The sequence below is a fragment of the Rousettus aegyptiacus genome, unplaced genomic scaffold (genome assembly GCF_014176215.1).
Source record: "Rousettus aegyptiacus isolate mRouAeg1 unplaced genomic scaffold, mRouAeg1.p scaffold_m13_p_7, whole genome shotgun sequence".
Lineage (NCBI taxonomy): Eukaryota > Metazoa > Chordata > Mammalia > Chiroptera > Pteropodidae > Rousettus > Rousettus aegyptiacus.
The window spans coordinates 74960544-74977653 of NW_023416310.1; the positions used below are offsets into that span (position 1 = coordinate 74960544).

The 17110-nt window shown below is 54.4% G+C and overlaps 1 protein-coding gene across 1 annotated transcript in view; it reads left to right on the plus strand.

Moving 5' to 3' along the window:
* Positions 1-17110, plus strand: part of STK10 (serine/threonine kinase 10) — an 85449-nt gene that overhangs the window by 19507 nt on the left and 48832 nt on the right. The window contains exon 2 of the mRNA XM_016145088.2: positions 610-774. Within this exon, the coding sequence (XP_016000574.1) occupies positions 610-774 (165 nt within the window). The remainder of the gene's footprint in view (positions 1-609; positions 775-17110) is intronic.

Genomic DNA, 17110 nt, shown 5'->3' on the forward strand with positions numbered 1-17110 from the left:
TTTTCCGTTTTACTTGTACGTGAAATGATACAAATAAATGCATGAAACCTTCCTGTTGACATCTTTTAAACAACGCAGAGAGAATGAAAGCGCCCTCTGAATCTACCCCCGTCTCAGGCTGCTCCGCAGATCGCTGTCAGGCAGTATTTTGCCAGAGTTTTTCACGCATTTACATACAAGCGAGCGTTTATGAAAGCGTCATTTTTCCTTTTTTTATGTGTGTGTCAAAATATTGTATTACTTTTGTTGTTCAGTGACTCAGATTTTTTACCGAACGGCTCACCAGCCTTTCCATGCTGGTATTCGTAGAGCTATGCTGTTCTATTACTTTTATTTGTCTCATCATATGGGTGTGTTGTACTTCTAAAAGTATACAAATTGTGATTAAACGCAGAACATAAGATGTCGTTTCCCACGCATGCTCCTCTGTGCTGACATCATGAGCAGCACTGGCCGTTGTCAAGAACAGTGTGTCCCCTGCTCCAGCCTCGCCGTTCCCGGCTGGACATCCGGCCTCTGTTTCCACGCTCCTCGGCCTCCCAGCCAGCTTCCGGGGGTCAGGTGCCCGCCGAGCACGCCTCGTTGACCTCCTGTGTCTCTGTTCTGCAGGCCAAGAACAAGGAGACGGGTGACTTGGCTGCCGCCAAAGTCATCGAGACCAAGAGTGAGGAGGAGCTGGAGGACTACATCGTGGAGATCGAGATCCTGGCCACCTGCGACCACCCCTACATCGTGAAGCTGCTGGGAGCCTACTACCACGATGGGAAGCTCTGGGTAAGGCTGCCACCCGCCTGGCCCTGGCGGCCCTTGTGGCCTGGTCCTGAGGCCCTCGGCTTTTTCTTAGCATCTTCTCAGAGGGCCAGGTCTGGGGGAAGGAGAAGGTGAAGTAGGGGGCCTCTGGGTCCCCTGCCCTCCCCTTTCTGCAGAACCTCCCACTTCTGGGGTGGGGGAGACAGTGGTTCAGAGCAGGAGGGAACTCCGAAGCTCTCCTTCCTGGCCTCGAATCCCAGCCCCGCCGCTTGCAAGTCGGATGACCCTAGGCGGTTCATGACCTCTCTGTGCCTCCGTTTCTCCGTCTGTAAGATGGGGATCACGATCCTGCGTAGCTCCGATAGCTCCGAGTCGTCGTGGGGATTAAACGGGCTGATTCGTGGTGGGGGCTTAGAAGAGCGCCGGGCACGTGAAGAGCTGGGCGAGCGCTGGCTCTTGGCGAATGTTCTCGTAGTCGTAGCGGTAGCGCTGTTACTACCGCTGTCATGGCTGCCGCATGGGGGTTCCTTTCAGTGGCACCACTAAAGAAGGGGGCCCTTTGACAGCCCCCTGTTCTCCGTCTGCAGCCTCATATTTTGATGTGCACAGTGCAGGTGCAGCTTCGAGCCCCACCTTCCAAACTCAGCATCGCCCTCAACTCTGGAGGGATTCTGGAGGGCTCCTGGTTTTGGGGTGAGCCCGCCCTGCAGAATGTCTCCCCCATTGAGGTTCCGTTGCTGCCTCTCAGTTTATAGAACCCAGACTTCCTAGAAGGTTCTTGTCTCTCCAAACTTGTGTCTTTGGCCAAGTGTAAAACAATGTATTTATATCCCCAAACCTCTACCACATTTGTAACAAAATTATGTGCAGCAGAATTTCTCAGGTGCGTCCTGGATGCCCCTGGAAGGCCGGTCGAATGACGTGGAGATGTTCTGCAGAGGGAGCCGGGTGGCGTGGGAGCTGGGAGCGGCCGGGCTCGTGTCGCCGCCCACAGCACCGTTGTCAGTTGTTAATAATGATTTGGGGATTGGGGGGGAGGGAGGCTCGAGGGTGTTTTAACCATTTTACCTTCTATTATTGCTGGTTTATTGTGTATAGAGTAAACGTTACTATGTTTTAGTTACATTTTAGGAAATCAGTGGAGGGTTTGGAGTTGAGATGTAATACTTTATAATTCTCCTACTTAAAATAATGGGAAATAGACCTCCACTTGGCTTTTTTTTTTTTTTTTTTTTGCCCAGAATGATTGGTTTTTAGGAATAGAACTACTGACACTTAACAGGGGGACTGTTTCATTTGGGAAAAGGATCCTGCTGTCTTTGGAGCCAAAGGAGAGTTTAGAGACCACCGTTGAGGTGTATGCCTCCCACGTCACAGAAATGAAGGAAGCCACTGTCTGAACTTGGCCCCCATCCCCACCCAGAGCTCCCTCTGCTACACCCGGCTGCCCCCCCCCACCCCCTGCCCAGTGCTCCTCTCTGAGCGTCTGCTTGGGGAACCTCCTAGATGTCACGGGGGTGGATAAAACCACCACCACCTGACTGTCAGCTGCAGGTATCAAAGCCCTTCCTCCAGGCACGTTGGGGGGTGAGCAAGGCAGAGAGACTTGTCACCTTTCAGAGGAAGGGACAGAGCCACAGAGAGGGCAAACCCCTTGGTCACAGTCACATGGCCGAGGCCCATGAAGCTGCTGCCTGTGTGTTTCCTCGGTCCTGATTCATGGGACTGCTTTTTAAAATGCTTTTTCTTTTACGAAAACAATTACAGTTGAAACCTTGAACCACACAGGTTTGAACCGTGTGGGTCCACTTATATGTGAATTTCTTTCAATAGATACCTGTACTGTTTTTGATCATGGTTGGGAGTGTGGATGTGGAGGGCTGGCTAGGTATCGATCTATGTCATTTTATGTCAGGGACTTGAGTACCGTGGAGTTTGGTATTTTGATGGGGGGTGGGGGGCGGTCCCAGAACCAGTGACCCCTGGATACTGAGGGACAACTGGTATAGTTGAGTTTTTGGGGAGTCAAAAGTTTCATGCGGATTTTCAGCTCTGCAGGTGCTGGCTCCCCTAACCCCAACATATGATTCTCAGAGAAAAATGGAAATATCATCCAAATTTTTACACCAGAGATAACCACTGCTAATTCTTGGAATGTGTTCTTCCAGACCTTTTTCTATGCACATACATACTCATACCTACAATTAAAAAAAAAATGAATTTATACCGTACCTGTTACTTTTACCTTTCACTTTTTATTTAAGGTGTATTAACAACTTCTCCTGTTGGGGGGAAATACCTGCATCTTCATTCCTCACGGCCGTACAGAAGTCCACTTTCTGATTGTTCTGGTCTCTGTTTTGGGGCATTCAGGCTGCTTACCGTTTTTTTTTTTTTTTTAATTTTTTTCTATTATAATCAACTGTGAGGGACATCTTTGAATTTTTGTATTCTTGTCTGAGAACCTATTTAGGAGAATTTTAAAGATTTTTCAGTGTTACCAAACCGCCTCACAGGCCCACTTTTGACGTTGTACAATGGAGTTTTCTCATCTGCCTGCCCACACACCCGCCCATTTGTCTGTCCATCTGTCCTGCTACCCATCTGCAGCCTTTATGGGACTGCTGATCAGGTACCTATTAAGAAAAACATCTTTTGTGTGTCTGTTTCCGTTACTGATTACGGATGGACACCAAGTTCATTACTTTCCCAGGTTCAAAGATAATACCAACAGCTAATAGCGTTTACTTGCGCTAGGCTTTTTGCTGTGAGTTTTACTTGCATTATGTCATTTCGTCTTCATTCTATGAGGTGGTTGCTTTATCCTTGTCTTACAGATAAAAATGAGAAACAAAGAAGCCGAGTAACGCCCCCTGCCCAAGGCCACACAGCTAGAAAGTTGCAGAGCTGGAAAACCAGATAGAGAAAAAGGACATTCTGTAACTGGACCGCAACTGTGTCTGAGGTGGTTTAAAGAGATACACGGAACTTTTTTGTCCCAAAGTTGTCACCGAAGGCTGTTATTTTCTCACCCACCTCTTTTGCCTACATTGTCACTATGTAGACCTTGAAAGGTGCCATCCCCTCATTTTGGGGACTTGGATTTTAGACACTGTGAAGTCAAGGAAGGTGACGCTAGGACTAGGCAGATCAAGATAGACGAAGGACAGCCGGGCAAGGGTGTGGAGGTGCGGAAGGCGTGGCATGTTTGGATTTGGGCAGCACGTAGTGAAAGGTGAGGACAGGAAGTAGTTGGGGCCGAGTCGTGCAGGGCTTCAAAGGCCAAGGTGAAGAGCTTGCATTTGATCTTTTAGATCGGTGGTTCTCAAAGTACAGTTCTCGGACCAGCAGCGGCACCTGGGACCTTGTTAACAATGCAGACGGTCAGGCTCCCTCCCAGACCTGCTAAATCAGAAACCCGGGGGTTGGCCCAGCTCTCTGTGTTTTAAGGAGATTTCTGGGTGACTCTGGTGCTGGATTAAAATTGAGAGACTCTGTTTTAGGTAGCAGGGACCCAGTCGCAATTTCCCCAGGGCAGAGACACGTATTCTGTGTTTTAGAAAGAAATCACAGTTGAGGGAGCGAGAGAAAAAGCATCAAGGCCGATAAAGAAGTGGTAAGAAGAGACCAGGCCGGAAACCCAAGGACGTGATTTGGGAACAGCATTTGGTCAGGAAAAGCATCAGGGGATGAACATCTGAACTAGGTCCTGAAGGATGCATAGGAGTTCTCCAGAGGGATAAGAGACGGAGGGGCAGTCTAAATAGGGGGACAGCATGCGCAGAAGCGTGGAAGGGAGAAGCCTCGTTCTGAGATACAGGCTGCACCCACATCTTGGCGTTTCCTTCCGTGTGACGGTTCTCGGACCCGTCTGGTGCTCAGGCCCAGGCCTTCTGTGTGGCTCTAGGAGCTAGCTCTTCTGCGTGGGTGTCTTTGACAAGTCCAGCCCCGGACCTGGGGTCTGCTGTCAGGAGTGGGGGGCTTTGGGATGGGAAATTGGCTGTCGCCCGAGTGTCCTGGGGGATCCTTCCCAGCCGGGCATCCAGGGACAGACCGTCCCCCGAATGGGGTGGAGGGCCTCTGCATGTCCCCACAGCACTCTACTCGCAATCTGACGAGATGAGCTCATTTTCTTCCAGAATTTGTACAATCCTTCTTGTGGTTTCCTATGACCACTTCTGCTTTTGAGTTCAAATGGTGCAAATGGGAGGAAAAAGCAACCCAAATCATTCCAGACCAGTGAACCGCCCAGTAGAAATGTAATGTGAGCCACATGGGTAATGTGAGTTTTCTAGTAGCCACATTAAAAAAAAAAGCAAAAAGAAACTGATGAAATTAAGTTTCTTAACCTAGTATATCAACAATAGTATCATTCTGACATGTAATCAATGTAAAAAAGATAATTGACGTGTTTTCCATTCTAAGCCATCACATCCAGTGTGTGTTTTATGTATAAGCACGTTCTCGATGCAAGAGCTAAATTTGCATCAGAAATCTGTGTTTAGATATCATAAAATGGACAGTTTGTCATAAAATCGACCTATTCTTAGATGTCATAAAATCTGTAGTCGACAAAATAGATTCACATCCCAAGTTGTTCCGACATGCTTAGATGTCCCCCAGTAACAGACGCTAGTGTCGGTTTTTAAGCTAAGTTAATTAAAAGTGAATAAAAACTATAAATTTTCAACACTAGCCACAGGCACATGCGGTTAGTGGCTTCTGTACTGGACAAAGCCCCTGGAAGGGAGTCGGTCCTGCGTGGACCTCACTAATTTCCTCTGGTAAATCACTGGTGTCTTTCAAGGGTTGGTCTCTTTTTCTACATGAGAGAGAGTGGCATTTATGGTACATGTTTAAACAGCGACCCGTCTGGGAAGACCAGCCCTGGTTTGTAGCACCTGCCCATTCCTGTGATGTAAATATTCCCGCCAAGGTCAGTGTCGAGGTGCGAAGGCGCCGTCACCGAGGCCGAGTGGGGGAGGAAGCGCAGTCGTCCTCCGTGTTGGCGTCTTTCGGCCGTGCGGTCACAGGAGGTGTAGAGATACTAGTAGAATATGGTAAAATTGCTCTGGCCTTCTGAGTATCATCCTTGTTTTTAATATAATCTTTAAAACAGAAAGGTTACATAACAGTTTTTCATACCGCGCTGAACAACCGGCTTGCAAAAATTCCTGGAAGTTTCACAGTCGGTCCTCCTGAGCCAGTGACAGCGGCGCCTCACGCGCTGGCCCCGACCACGGGGGTGTTGGCCACAGGGCTGCGGCCAGGCGCGACACAGCCAGCCACTCATGTGAGAGATGAGCTAACTGGGGACCAGAGAGGGTCTGGGATTCACCTAGGGTTCCCCAGCAGATCAGTCACAAGGCCAGACACACGGAGGTCCTGTTCACGGCACACCACCCGCAAGAAAGCCCGTCCGAAGCTCTCTGTTGCTTTGGAACATATTTGCTGATGAAAGAACGTCCAAAACTCTAGGACATTTTTATGAGAATTTATCTGAGCCAAAATTTTGAGGACGTGCCCAGAAGCAAGATCTCAACGGACTGAGAAAATGCTCCAGAGGAGGCAGTTTCACAGCTCGTTTTATACGTTTAGACATTCAAAGGAGAGAACGTAAGGAAGGTGCTGGAAGTCCCTGAGTGGTAGGTTAGGGGGGCGGGGGAAGGCAAAGCGGGGAGATCTCCAGGGCTGGATAGAAAGCAGGATGGAGCCTCGCATACTTTTTACCTTGAAGGGTGCAGCATAGTTAATAATGATCATTCGCAGTGCGGGGAGCTGGTATTTGGGGAACAAGATAACGCTGAGGGGTGCTGTGGTCTCCTGGGGTGCAGCGGGCATGCCCCGAGGGGTCTGGAAAGGGAGATGACTCTGACATTTCAAAGGTATGTGATCTCAGACGCCCAAGAACAATGGACGAGGCTCATGTAAGCTAAAGGTCGACCTTCCCTGAGGAAGCCACCTGGGATGGGACAGCGCCCCATGACCTGCCCTGTTAGGAATTTGTGATCAGGCTTAGGCCACTGAGCTGGTCAGGCCTGCCAGGTCGCCCCCTGAGCTCGTGGGGTCTACTCTGTTGCCCGCTTCTCATTCACATGTTCTAGACCCATTACCTGGTACATGGGCTGATCACAGGCAGGTGGGGTCCTGATCGTACTGTAGGGTGTCGCGGACGCCTAGCGGGCTTCACGCGGGGCCACGTCTGCCCTGTCCTTCAGCCGTCAATCCGATTCACCTCAGAGTCCCTTCGATTCTCCTCTGTGTGTGCATCTCATGCACCCTCTTTTCTCTGCCTTGCAGTGGAGGAACTGGGTCCAGTCCTGTCTCTTGGTGTAAACGTGGATCTTGGCCAACCTCTGAGCCTCTCTGTGTGTCTCTAAAATGGGGATGATACTAAAACCGTATCCCCTTGCGAGGCACCGAGGTCAGGCACGGGCAGCAGTGTCTGGCACAGAATGGGTGCTTGGTTCCCGCCATCACCCCTCTCTCCCTTCCTCCTCCAGCACCCCCCCCCCAACCTTCTCCTTCTCTGCCTTTCACACTGTGAGCCTTCCCGAGGCTTGGCTGTGAGGCCGCCCCCAGACAGTAGGGAAGGTGACATCAGGGGGAATGACGGCATCTGCATAGAGAGAGGGAAGGACTTTCGTGTGCACACAGCAGGCCCGGCCACCCCGGCCGGCCCTTGAGACCGGCACAGGCCAAGTTCAAAAGTCCCTCTGCCCCACGTGTTTTATCTGGTCAGAAAGTTTTGCATGGGGGTCATCTGCCCAGAAATCTCTTTGCTGACTCCCAAAGCTGTGACTCTTTTGCTTGGCATGGAAAGCCTCTGCGGTCATGCAGTCTTCCTGGGTTTTCCCCCAGCTGTGAATATACTGTTCTCGGTGCTAAATAACCACAATATTTGTATGACACTCTTGGTAGAGCTGCCTCTCCCAAACCTCATTTATTCTGTGACCTCTGTAATAGTTAATATATATATTTTAAGGTGACTCACTTTTTTAGAAATTAAATAACATTTGTTTAAAAGAAAATTTTCATCTCACTACCATAAGTGGAAAACTTGGGCCCACTTGCCATAAATAGAAATTAAAGACAATCAACTGGTTCTGTTCTAGCCTGGACCCCTTGCTTCCCAAAGCCTTCACCTGGGCAGGGCGTTCCCTGTTAAAAGGGAGGCTGTCACAGCAGGATCCTCAGCACTGGGTGGCCCTGGACCTGGGGGGAGGTATGGGGGGGGCTAGGGTGGGCCCTGGTGCTGGGCAGTGCCCTAAACGCACCTCCTGGGCGTGGAGTGAGGGGCGGCTGGGACGTTTGGGCCTGGCCAGGCCTCGTAAGGACAGAGGTTGTGGGTGGTCCTCTTAGGGACGAGGTGGCCAGGCTCAGTGACTTGTCTCGGGCCACTCGGGGGAGCAGAACCTGGGCTGGGACCCGCCCGTGCTGGCCAGGAGGCCAGGGGTCTTGTCCCCATAGCTCACTCCTGGACTCCCATTGTCTGCACCTGGGCTTTTCCGGCATTTTCAGCTGCGGAGCCCTCTTCTGTCGGAATCCTCACAGCAGTCCTCGTGGGCCCCAGGGAAAACAGCAGCTACCCTAAGTCGGGGTGTAGACCTCTCCCACTCCCTGGGTGGCCCCTAGAGCGGCGCTCAGGCCTTGCGCATTCCGTGCGGTCTACACTGGGGTTCGGCTCGACCTCCGTGGACGGGGAGCCGTCCTGTGCATCACGGTGTTGAACAGCATCCCTGCCCCTACCCCCCGGATGCCAGTAGCACCTCCCACGTCCCCGCTCAGTCGCGACAACGAAAAACTTCTCCAGATGTTGCCAGGTGTCCCCCGGGGGTGCGGGATCTCCCCTGGTTGAGATCCTCAGGCCTCCCTCTCGTGGCCTCTCACCCTAGGGGGTGGGAGGGGGTCTCCCATGGCAGGGAGGCTGTGAGCCACGGCCCCCACCTGTGTGCCGGACCCGAGAGCGAGTCGCGGACTGGTGGTCTCAGGCCACACTGGACCTGCAGACACACTTCATTCAGCACGTGTGATGTTTTAGAAATTTGTCGCCGGTGTTTTGTTAGAAGATGTCACATAAAATCCCGGCCTTCTGGCTTTTCTCGGACAGCCTGGAGATGGGCGGCCCAGGCTCCCGTTCCGCATGGCCGCGGTTGCCTGGGGCTGAGCAGCATCTGCCCCTGGGGCAGGATGTGACCTGCACTTAGCCTCAGGCCTCGCCACTCCCTGACGCCCTCCCGACAGGGAGGCTGAGGGCTGTGTGCCATTGGCAGGTGCCACCGTTTTTCCTACAGTGACAGTGAGAGGAAATAGTTCTTATCCCAGGTCTCTGCAACACTGAGGAAAGTAAAGATGAGAGGACTCCTCCCGGCAAAGTGTGTGAGCGGATGTTTTTTTCCATCTGCGCAGCCTGCTTTGCCCTTAAGTTAGGTGCCCAGACGTGATGGGCGTGTAAACCAGGCCTCCTGGCCTTGGGAGTCCAAAAACAGGTTTGCGAGGGGTCTGCGAACGTGCCACACATGTCTACTCAGGTGTGTGTGTGCGCGTCACCCTGAGGGAGTGACTGCAGGCGTCTCAGGGTGTGACTTCTTGTCGGAAACGGAACCTTCTGCAAAGAGGAAGTGCAGGTCCCAGGGTCACAGAATAGGGTGTGGCGGGAGCAGCTCTCTGGCCACACGTGTCCACGTGACCGCGTGTCACTGGCCAGGCTTTCTGTGGCCTGTCCCTTTGGGTTCAGAGGCCAGCTGTTGGTCACTGACAGAGATTGCATTTCTGGCTTTAAAAAAGCCGGAACCGTAAAGAGAATGTGACGTTAGAAGGGAGCCAGAAAGGCCCCCCGGGGCAGAGGGGGCGCCGGGCTGGAGCCGGGAGACCGAGATCTTCCCGGGTTCGGGGCGGGCTCGCTGCGTGACCCCAGCCAGCCTCTACCGCAGGCACCGTGGACCCTCCTGGTGCAGCTGGTGTCCCCGACCCGGAGCAGGCGGAGTCGCAGGGGTGTGGATGGAGGGGCCGGGTAACCTGGGAATCCCTTGTGGGCGCGGCCAGGCTGGGGTCTCTGCGTCACGTTCACAGGAGCAGGGGTGACGCGGCAGCCCGGCCACGTTCCCAGGCATCTCCCTGTGCATTTAATGCGCCACCCGACCCTGTCCGCCAGCCGTCATCTCCGGGGCCCTCCGCGCGCTCCTCACGTCCCCGCTCACCCCTCCTCCACTGCCTCGCACGCCCCATTTGCTCACAGCTCGTGAGCAGGCCCTAAGCCCCCCCCACTGAGGCTCACGTCTCTGAGCTTGTCCCAGCGGCGTTGCCGTTAGAAGAGTCGGAACCGGGGTGCGGCCGAGCCCAGCGCTGGAACCCCGCGCGCCTCTCCGTCCGCGCAGGCGTGCGGGTTCCCTGGAGGTCCATGTCCCTCGGGTCGTGGCTCGAGGGGCGCTGCCCTGGGATGCGGCGAGACGGACGGGAGCGCCCGCCTGGCTCGGCCTGCGGTGCCCGTCGCTCCGTGTCGCCAGCGCCTGCCCGGGGCGTTAGGTCCCGCTTGTCCCTTACGGGCCATCTCAGGCGCCACAAGCCGCCAGCCGTCTCATTGCCAGCGCCGCGTCTCCTTCCGCGCGAGCCGCGCGGCGGGGCGCCTGTGTTTCCTGCGAGTCTCGGGGTCCGGCGGCCCCTGGAGTCACGCCCCTCGGGGCGGAGGCGCGGTGGCGCTGGCGCATTCCTCCGTGTCTGCACCGGCCCAGGCACCGCCGGCTTGAGGGCATGGTGGCCGGGCAGACGTGAGCAGGTGGATCAAACCTGTGCAGACACAGAGCCGCCCCAGCGGCTGCAAGTCCGCTTGGCCTCTGCCCGGAGTCGGGTCCTGCCCCCGACCTTGGCGTCTCCCGGAGGGTGGTGTGATGAGGCCGGGGGGATGGCGATCGTCAGGACGGCGGGGACTCGCGTGTGTCCCACTCTGGCTAGGCGCCAGGCACTGTGCTTGTCGCGTCCACGCATGCCATCCTGTTTGATGCCCCCAGACCGCTTCGCGGAGGGAATATGTCGTCCCCGTTTACAGATGAGGAAAAGGAGGCTCGGGGCGGCTAAGCATGTTGCCCAGAATCACCTAGGGGCAGCTTTTGGACTCAGGGTCAGGGGACGTTGACCCCAAAGCTCCTGACCTCTGGCTTAGACAGTATCAGAAGGACTTAGGCACCCCTGAATTCCAGTCACCTTGGTGCTACCCCAGAGGTGCCCTGGGACTTGGGCCAGCACAGGGCACATGGAGCCACCTCAGTCTGTCTCCTCACCAAGTAACTCCCACCCCAGGGCTTGTGGCGAAGGAACCGGGCAGGCCCAGAGGCTCCCCAGCTTTCGCTCTTCTCCTTGGCCTTGGCACACCGCCTCTCTGCCCAGGAACCCCAAGGTTGTCCCCTGTGCCCGAGTGCCCTTCCTTCCTGTCGGGGTGTTCACACAGGCTCAGGGGAGCCTGAGTTCCTTCCCCAGGCCGTCTGTGATTGTGGGGGGGTGGGCGGGGGTGGAGGACCGAGGCCTGCATTCCTGGGAGGCCTGCGGGCACAGGGCACCCCACTCAATGGCCGCATTGTCTGGCCTGGGGCTGGCGGTGCGGGGTTCCGAGGCTCCACCAGGGGCGGGCTGCTGATGTGTGTGTGTGTTGACTGTTGAGTTTTTTTCGGCGGCTGCCTCTGTGGACTCCAGTCTACAGGCCTCCGTTGGGGAGCCAGAAACCTCTGTCTTCCGTACAGATGGGGCGTCCCCACGCCCCCCTCGGGGAGGCCTGGCAGGCTGATTGCAGCACCTGCCCTGCTACCCTGGGAAGAAGCGGGCCCAGAGAGGGAGGGGGCTTGCGGGCGGCTGCACGCGCCTCAGGCAGGCCCGGGTTTACACCCGCTTCTCTCGCGTGGGAGCTGAGTGGCTGTTCTCCTCCCCCTGCCCCCCGACTTCCGTAAATAGGGTGAACTAACCGCTCACAGGACTACCTGAAGGGATGCTGACGGAGCGCTTATCACGGAGGTGCGCCCCCGTGCTCGGGGACGGCAGCCCTCACCTCTGCTCCCGTGGGTGGCCGGACAGGGAGGGCCCGGCCGGCCTCGTCTGGCTCGCTTTGCGGAATTCGACTGTCAGCTCTGCTGGTCACCCTTTGGTGGTCTGCCCTGATTTATGGGCATCCTAAGGCCACTGAAATGCTCATTCAGATTCATTCATTTCCTCATTCATTCGTTGACTCGTTTATTCATCAAACATGTATCGATCACGTACTATGTCCCAGGCTCTGCTCGTGGATGGACTTTTATAAATAAACCACCCCTTCCATGAGAAAGGGACATCAGTCCCCTCGAACCCTAAAATGTCAATGTTGCCCATGACCTTAGAGCCATTGAAAACATCATCCTTTTGATGGGGAAATTGAGGCTCAAAGCAGGACAGGGGTTATGACAGCCCCATAGAAGGACCGCAGCATATCTGAGACCGTGTCCGGACCTCCCAGCTGGGCCTTACTTGACTTAAGTTTCAGGAGTGTGGCCAACATTTATTTATTGAGCACGTTTGCAGGCCAGTGACCCTGCTGCCATCAGGAAAGGCCAGGGAGGTGAGGGGACCCAAACCCAGAGCACTGTGTGACCACCAGGATGTCGACGCCTCACCTCTGACTTGAATGTGCCTCAGTTGTCTCTTGGGGACTGCTGGGCTGTGGCATTGCCGACCTGATTCTGCCACTCGGCCCTGCCGGGTCTGGACCCATAAAAGTTAGTGCTAATCACTGTGGGTGGTCCCAGCCTGCTCTTATCTGGGCTGGGACGGCCTGGCTCCCTTATCTCCTGGTGAGTAGCTCACTTGGTATGTGTGAGCTTATCAGTGGGGCCCTTTCTCCTGCTCACCCAGGGGCTGCACGTGACTTAAGCTTTTTGTGGCTTCCTCCTGGAGGCGCTGGCGGGGGAGGGGGGCCGGTGGAAGGGGTCGCCTGGTCTCTTCCATCAAGGAGGTGAACGGAGTCTAGACTTGGCACTTAAATTGGTTCCAGTTCAGGTCTCAGTTCTGCGAATTACAATTTGTGTGACCTTAATGATCTCCTTGGGCCTCAGTTTCCCCGTCTATAAAATGGGAATAAAATATTGCCCGGTGCCGACAATAATTGGTAACACTTATCGAGCATTTGTGTGCTATGTGGCAGGTAATGTTCTAAGTGCCTAGCTGCCGTTTTCCTGTTTAAGCCTCACAATAAGCCCCACGAGGTATAGGCATTCCGTAGGACATCCACCTCAGGCAGTGCGACGTAGTCCATACAAAGTGCTGGGCGTAGGGCCTGGCACAGAGCAAGTGCTCAGTTCCACTTACACACTGTGCATGGGGAAACTGAGGCTGGCCTGGGTGAGCCGACCTGGCTTGGCGGCTGCTTCCCTTGAGAGGGGGCGTGAGACCGTACGGGGTTCAGCTGTGCATGTGGGGTTTTCTGCACATGTGTCCTTGAGGAGGGCGGACGCATGGCTTGGCACAGCTTGGTTTAGCCCTGGACGGTTGACCTGGCAGAGAAGAGGGGTTTTAGGTTCCGGTGCTTTCAGTCCCAAGGCCTGTCTGTCGAGCCGGGTCTTCATCTGCACAGAGGCTTCAGAGTCACCCGTCCCATGGCAGCTTGGGAGGATGCTGGGCCCAGAACGGGGAGAATGCTTCGTGATCATCTGTGTGGGTACGGCGCTACAGTCCCTGCGGCTAAAATACTGCAGGTCCAGGGTAGGTGCCTGATAAATCCACGAACGAATGAATGAATGAACGATCGACCGATCGCTCGGAGAGGTGGTGTGGCTCGCCAGGATCATGTTGCAAGGCCCGACTCTTGTGCTACACCATGACAGCTGCTTCATCTGAACCGACGGGGGATGCAGGTGAACATAAGTGTCCCGTTTCCTTTGGCCTCCAGCCAGAGACTAAAGACAGTGACGACAGCCGGTCTGCTGTGGGGCACCGTCGGAGCGCGGGTGGGCCGCGGTCTCCAGGGAAACAGAGTGGAAGCGGGAGACCAGTCGTGCAGAGGGTGCCCCTCTGACGAGAGGGCGGGGAATGTGAATGCCTCCCTTCCAAGACTGCGCTCCCTGCTTCGGAGCTCAGGCCAACCTGCCTGTTTTTTTTTGTTTGTTTTCTTAAAAATACTCATTGAAATACTCCATTTCAATCGGATCATCTTTCATGATGCAAACCCCTAAAGCTGCTTTGCCAATACCCAGGGCTTCTCAATCTCAAACCATCGCTTGGTAAAGACTCACCACATGATCTTACATCCTGCTGAAGCTCCTGGCCCTTTGGTTAGAGGCAGGGGGTAAGAGGGTCACTGACGGAGAAGCTCAGGTTAATAAGGGGCATAAAAGAGCTGATAATTCTGCCAGTTTGCCCCCGAGATTTCTCTACCACCATCTTACGTTATGGTTTTATGGGGGTGGGAGTGGGGGGCGTGTGACTCGAGGGTCCAGGCCTCTTGTTCATTTGTGAAGCCATACAGAACAGTGGTTCTCCAAGTGGGGACCGGGGACCCGAGGCAGCCTCCCCATGGCATTTGTTAGGAACACAGATTCTTGGACTCTACTGACCCAGAGATGCGCGGGGCCCCCTCATTCGTGGTTGACCGTTTCCAGGCGATTCTGATGCATGCTCAAGTTTGAGCACTATGGGTGTGGTATTCTTAGCTGGCCCCACCTAGAGATTCCTAGGAAAATCATATTTGCTAAATGGGATGGCATCCTCAGCTTCCTCGCTCATTGCCCTGGTTCAGCCTCATCGTCTCTTGTCAAATGTGAGATCAGATACTTTCGGTAACAAGTAGTAGGAAATCTCAACGCAAACCAACCTAAACAGCAGAAGAAATTAATTGGCTTACACGTTCTGTTTGAAGAGTCCAGGGGGAGGTCAGGCTTGAGGTCAAGTTCAAGCAGGGCTCCCTCGGCTGCGACTTCCTCCGCCCTCCTCACTGTATCGGTTTTGTCTTCACACTGGCTCACCTCGCGGTTGCAAGGTGGCTGCCTGCAACCGTCAGGGCTGTGTGCTCCCTCACGGGCTCCAGAGGGAGACGCCATGGCATCCCACCACATCAGGCAGAGCCGATGAGCTTTGCTCTGATCAGACCAGCCCTGACCCAGCCCTCAGGGCCAGAGGCAGAGCATTTCCCTTGGAGGGTTAGTCCCCCACGTCCCCCGGGGTGAGGTGAGTCCCTTCCAGCTCTCCTGGCTGTTGCAAGAAGGGAAAGGAAGAATTGCCATGTGTGCAGGGCACCAGGACTCATAAAATGGCCTTTTTCCGGTTTGCCCCAAAGCCACTGTCCCCCCACTTTCCAGGCCTCCAGAGATGATACATCCCTGGATGTGTTACCCTGAAGCAGACAACTGTCTGCAACACTCCTCATTAAAACGCTTCGGAGCCTCTCCCCAGGCACACGTGCAGCTCTCAGGACAAAGTTCATGTTCTGAGATGCTGACCTTTGCGGCCTGCTCCCTCCCCAGCCTTTGAACCCCGGGGAGCACTCCCCGTGCAGCCCTGCCTCGGCACGTGCTGTCTGCTGCCGGGAATGTCCTTGTCTGTCTTTCCTTGGTAAATTTGCCCTTCAAAAGCCTAGTGCAGGTGTCTCCTCCTCTGGGAAGCTCTCCAGGCCAGGAGAACCAATGTGGCCACAGGCTTCTGGGTAACGCAGCCTCCATGTGCCTGTACCTCTCAGCCCCGTATCTGCCTCTGCCCAGGCTCTTGGGGAAGGGACCTGTCCGATTTGTCCTTGGGTCCCAGTCCCCAGGCTTGTCACAGATTTGGAGCCCAGATAGTGTTTGTTGATCGACTACTACTGTTATGACCCTCACTCAGCCTAGCAATTACGGGGCCTCTGGTAGAACCTCAGTTGATAATTGTCAGTGGTCTTAACCGTGGATAGAAGCCTCACTTCTCCAGGTTCTGAGAAAACCCCGAGCCACAAGCTACATGCTGCCGTCTTGAGGGAGCACAGGGGACGAGGCTCTGATGGGATCAGGGACTCGCCCCTCGGTACTAGGAGCCGCTGGATTTGGGGCTGGATCGGGGCTTAGAGGCCTTGAGCCTGGCGCCCAGGCACCCTGGCTCCCGACGTGCGTCCGTGCACCCCGGGCCTGCCGGGGCGTCCGTTGGGGAGGGGTGCAGGCTCCCCATCCCCCTCAGATGAGTGGATGCGTCTGTAGCCAGGGGTCCTCTTAGGCTAGTTCTTTCCATTAAAAAAAAAAAAAAAGTTTATTTCTAATATTAAATTTCATAACGCATATTTGTTGACTGAAACGTGGAAAATACATACAGACCGCCTGTAACCCTTCCCTGGGTATTGCTGTGTTTCCAATCTCTTCAAAGCATGTGTATTTAGTAACTTCCTGAGGCATGCAGGTGATTATTTTTATTATTATTTTACCAAGGTTATTATTTTGTTAATTAACCCCCCTGCAGCCCTGCCAGCTGACAAGGTGAAAGGTAAATGGTAAGACCCGTGTATGGGGACCCAGTAAGAACCATGTCACGAAAGGGACATATATTTATTTATTTTTTTGCGTCACACAAAAGGCCCTAAGATATGAAATGTTTAAAATCAAAAGGACAATAAATCAATAAATCAATCAGTAAATAAAACCAAAAGGACCAGAAGTAAATAAATAAATAAATGGATAAATAAATAAAACTCTTTGAAGAAAAGAGAAGAAAAAGCCAAACCGTTTTGCTACATGCGAGAGGACAGCTGGGCAGTGTTTACAGTCGGGTCGATGGACGTCACTGTGACACACGCCCTGGCTGTTCCCGAGGACAGCCGGGTCACAGGAAGCTTCCAACTTCAGAGGTGAGGGCAGTGGCGATTTCGTGAAAGCTCATCACCGAGGTCCATAGACAAATTGTGACTGTTGAGGGTTTACTCCTGGCCCGGGACCCAGAGTTGGCGCATTTCCTGCCGGGAATAAAATCAAAGCCGAGCTCAGAGCGTCCCAGCAGCTGGGGCAGAAAAACGAAAAAACTGAAAAGGAGGCGCCAGGGTCGTGGGGCTCTTGGATTGCAGGGGGAAAGGCAACCCAGACGGCAGCATGCGGCAGAATGCGGCAGAATGCTCCGTCCGTGTTTCCTAGTGGTGAAGTCTGGAGAGGGGGGGTCATGGGGGTGGACCTTGGCGGACCTTGGCTGAGGGCGTCCTGTAGGGGATGGTTTCAGGGGACGATGGCAGGAGCCGCCGGGTGTGGCCCCGTCTGCTGACGCTCACGACAGCTGCAGGTGAGCTGATGAACCAGCTCGCAGGAGGCGCTGTCCTGTAGGAACCCTGAGTGCTGTTTCCTTTGCTAGAGATTTAACAAGCGCATGTCGATGTGTGTGGCTTCCAGTTAACTGTCTTGGCATC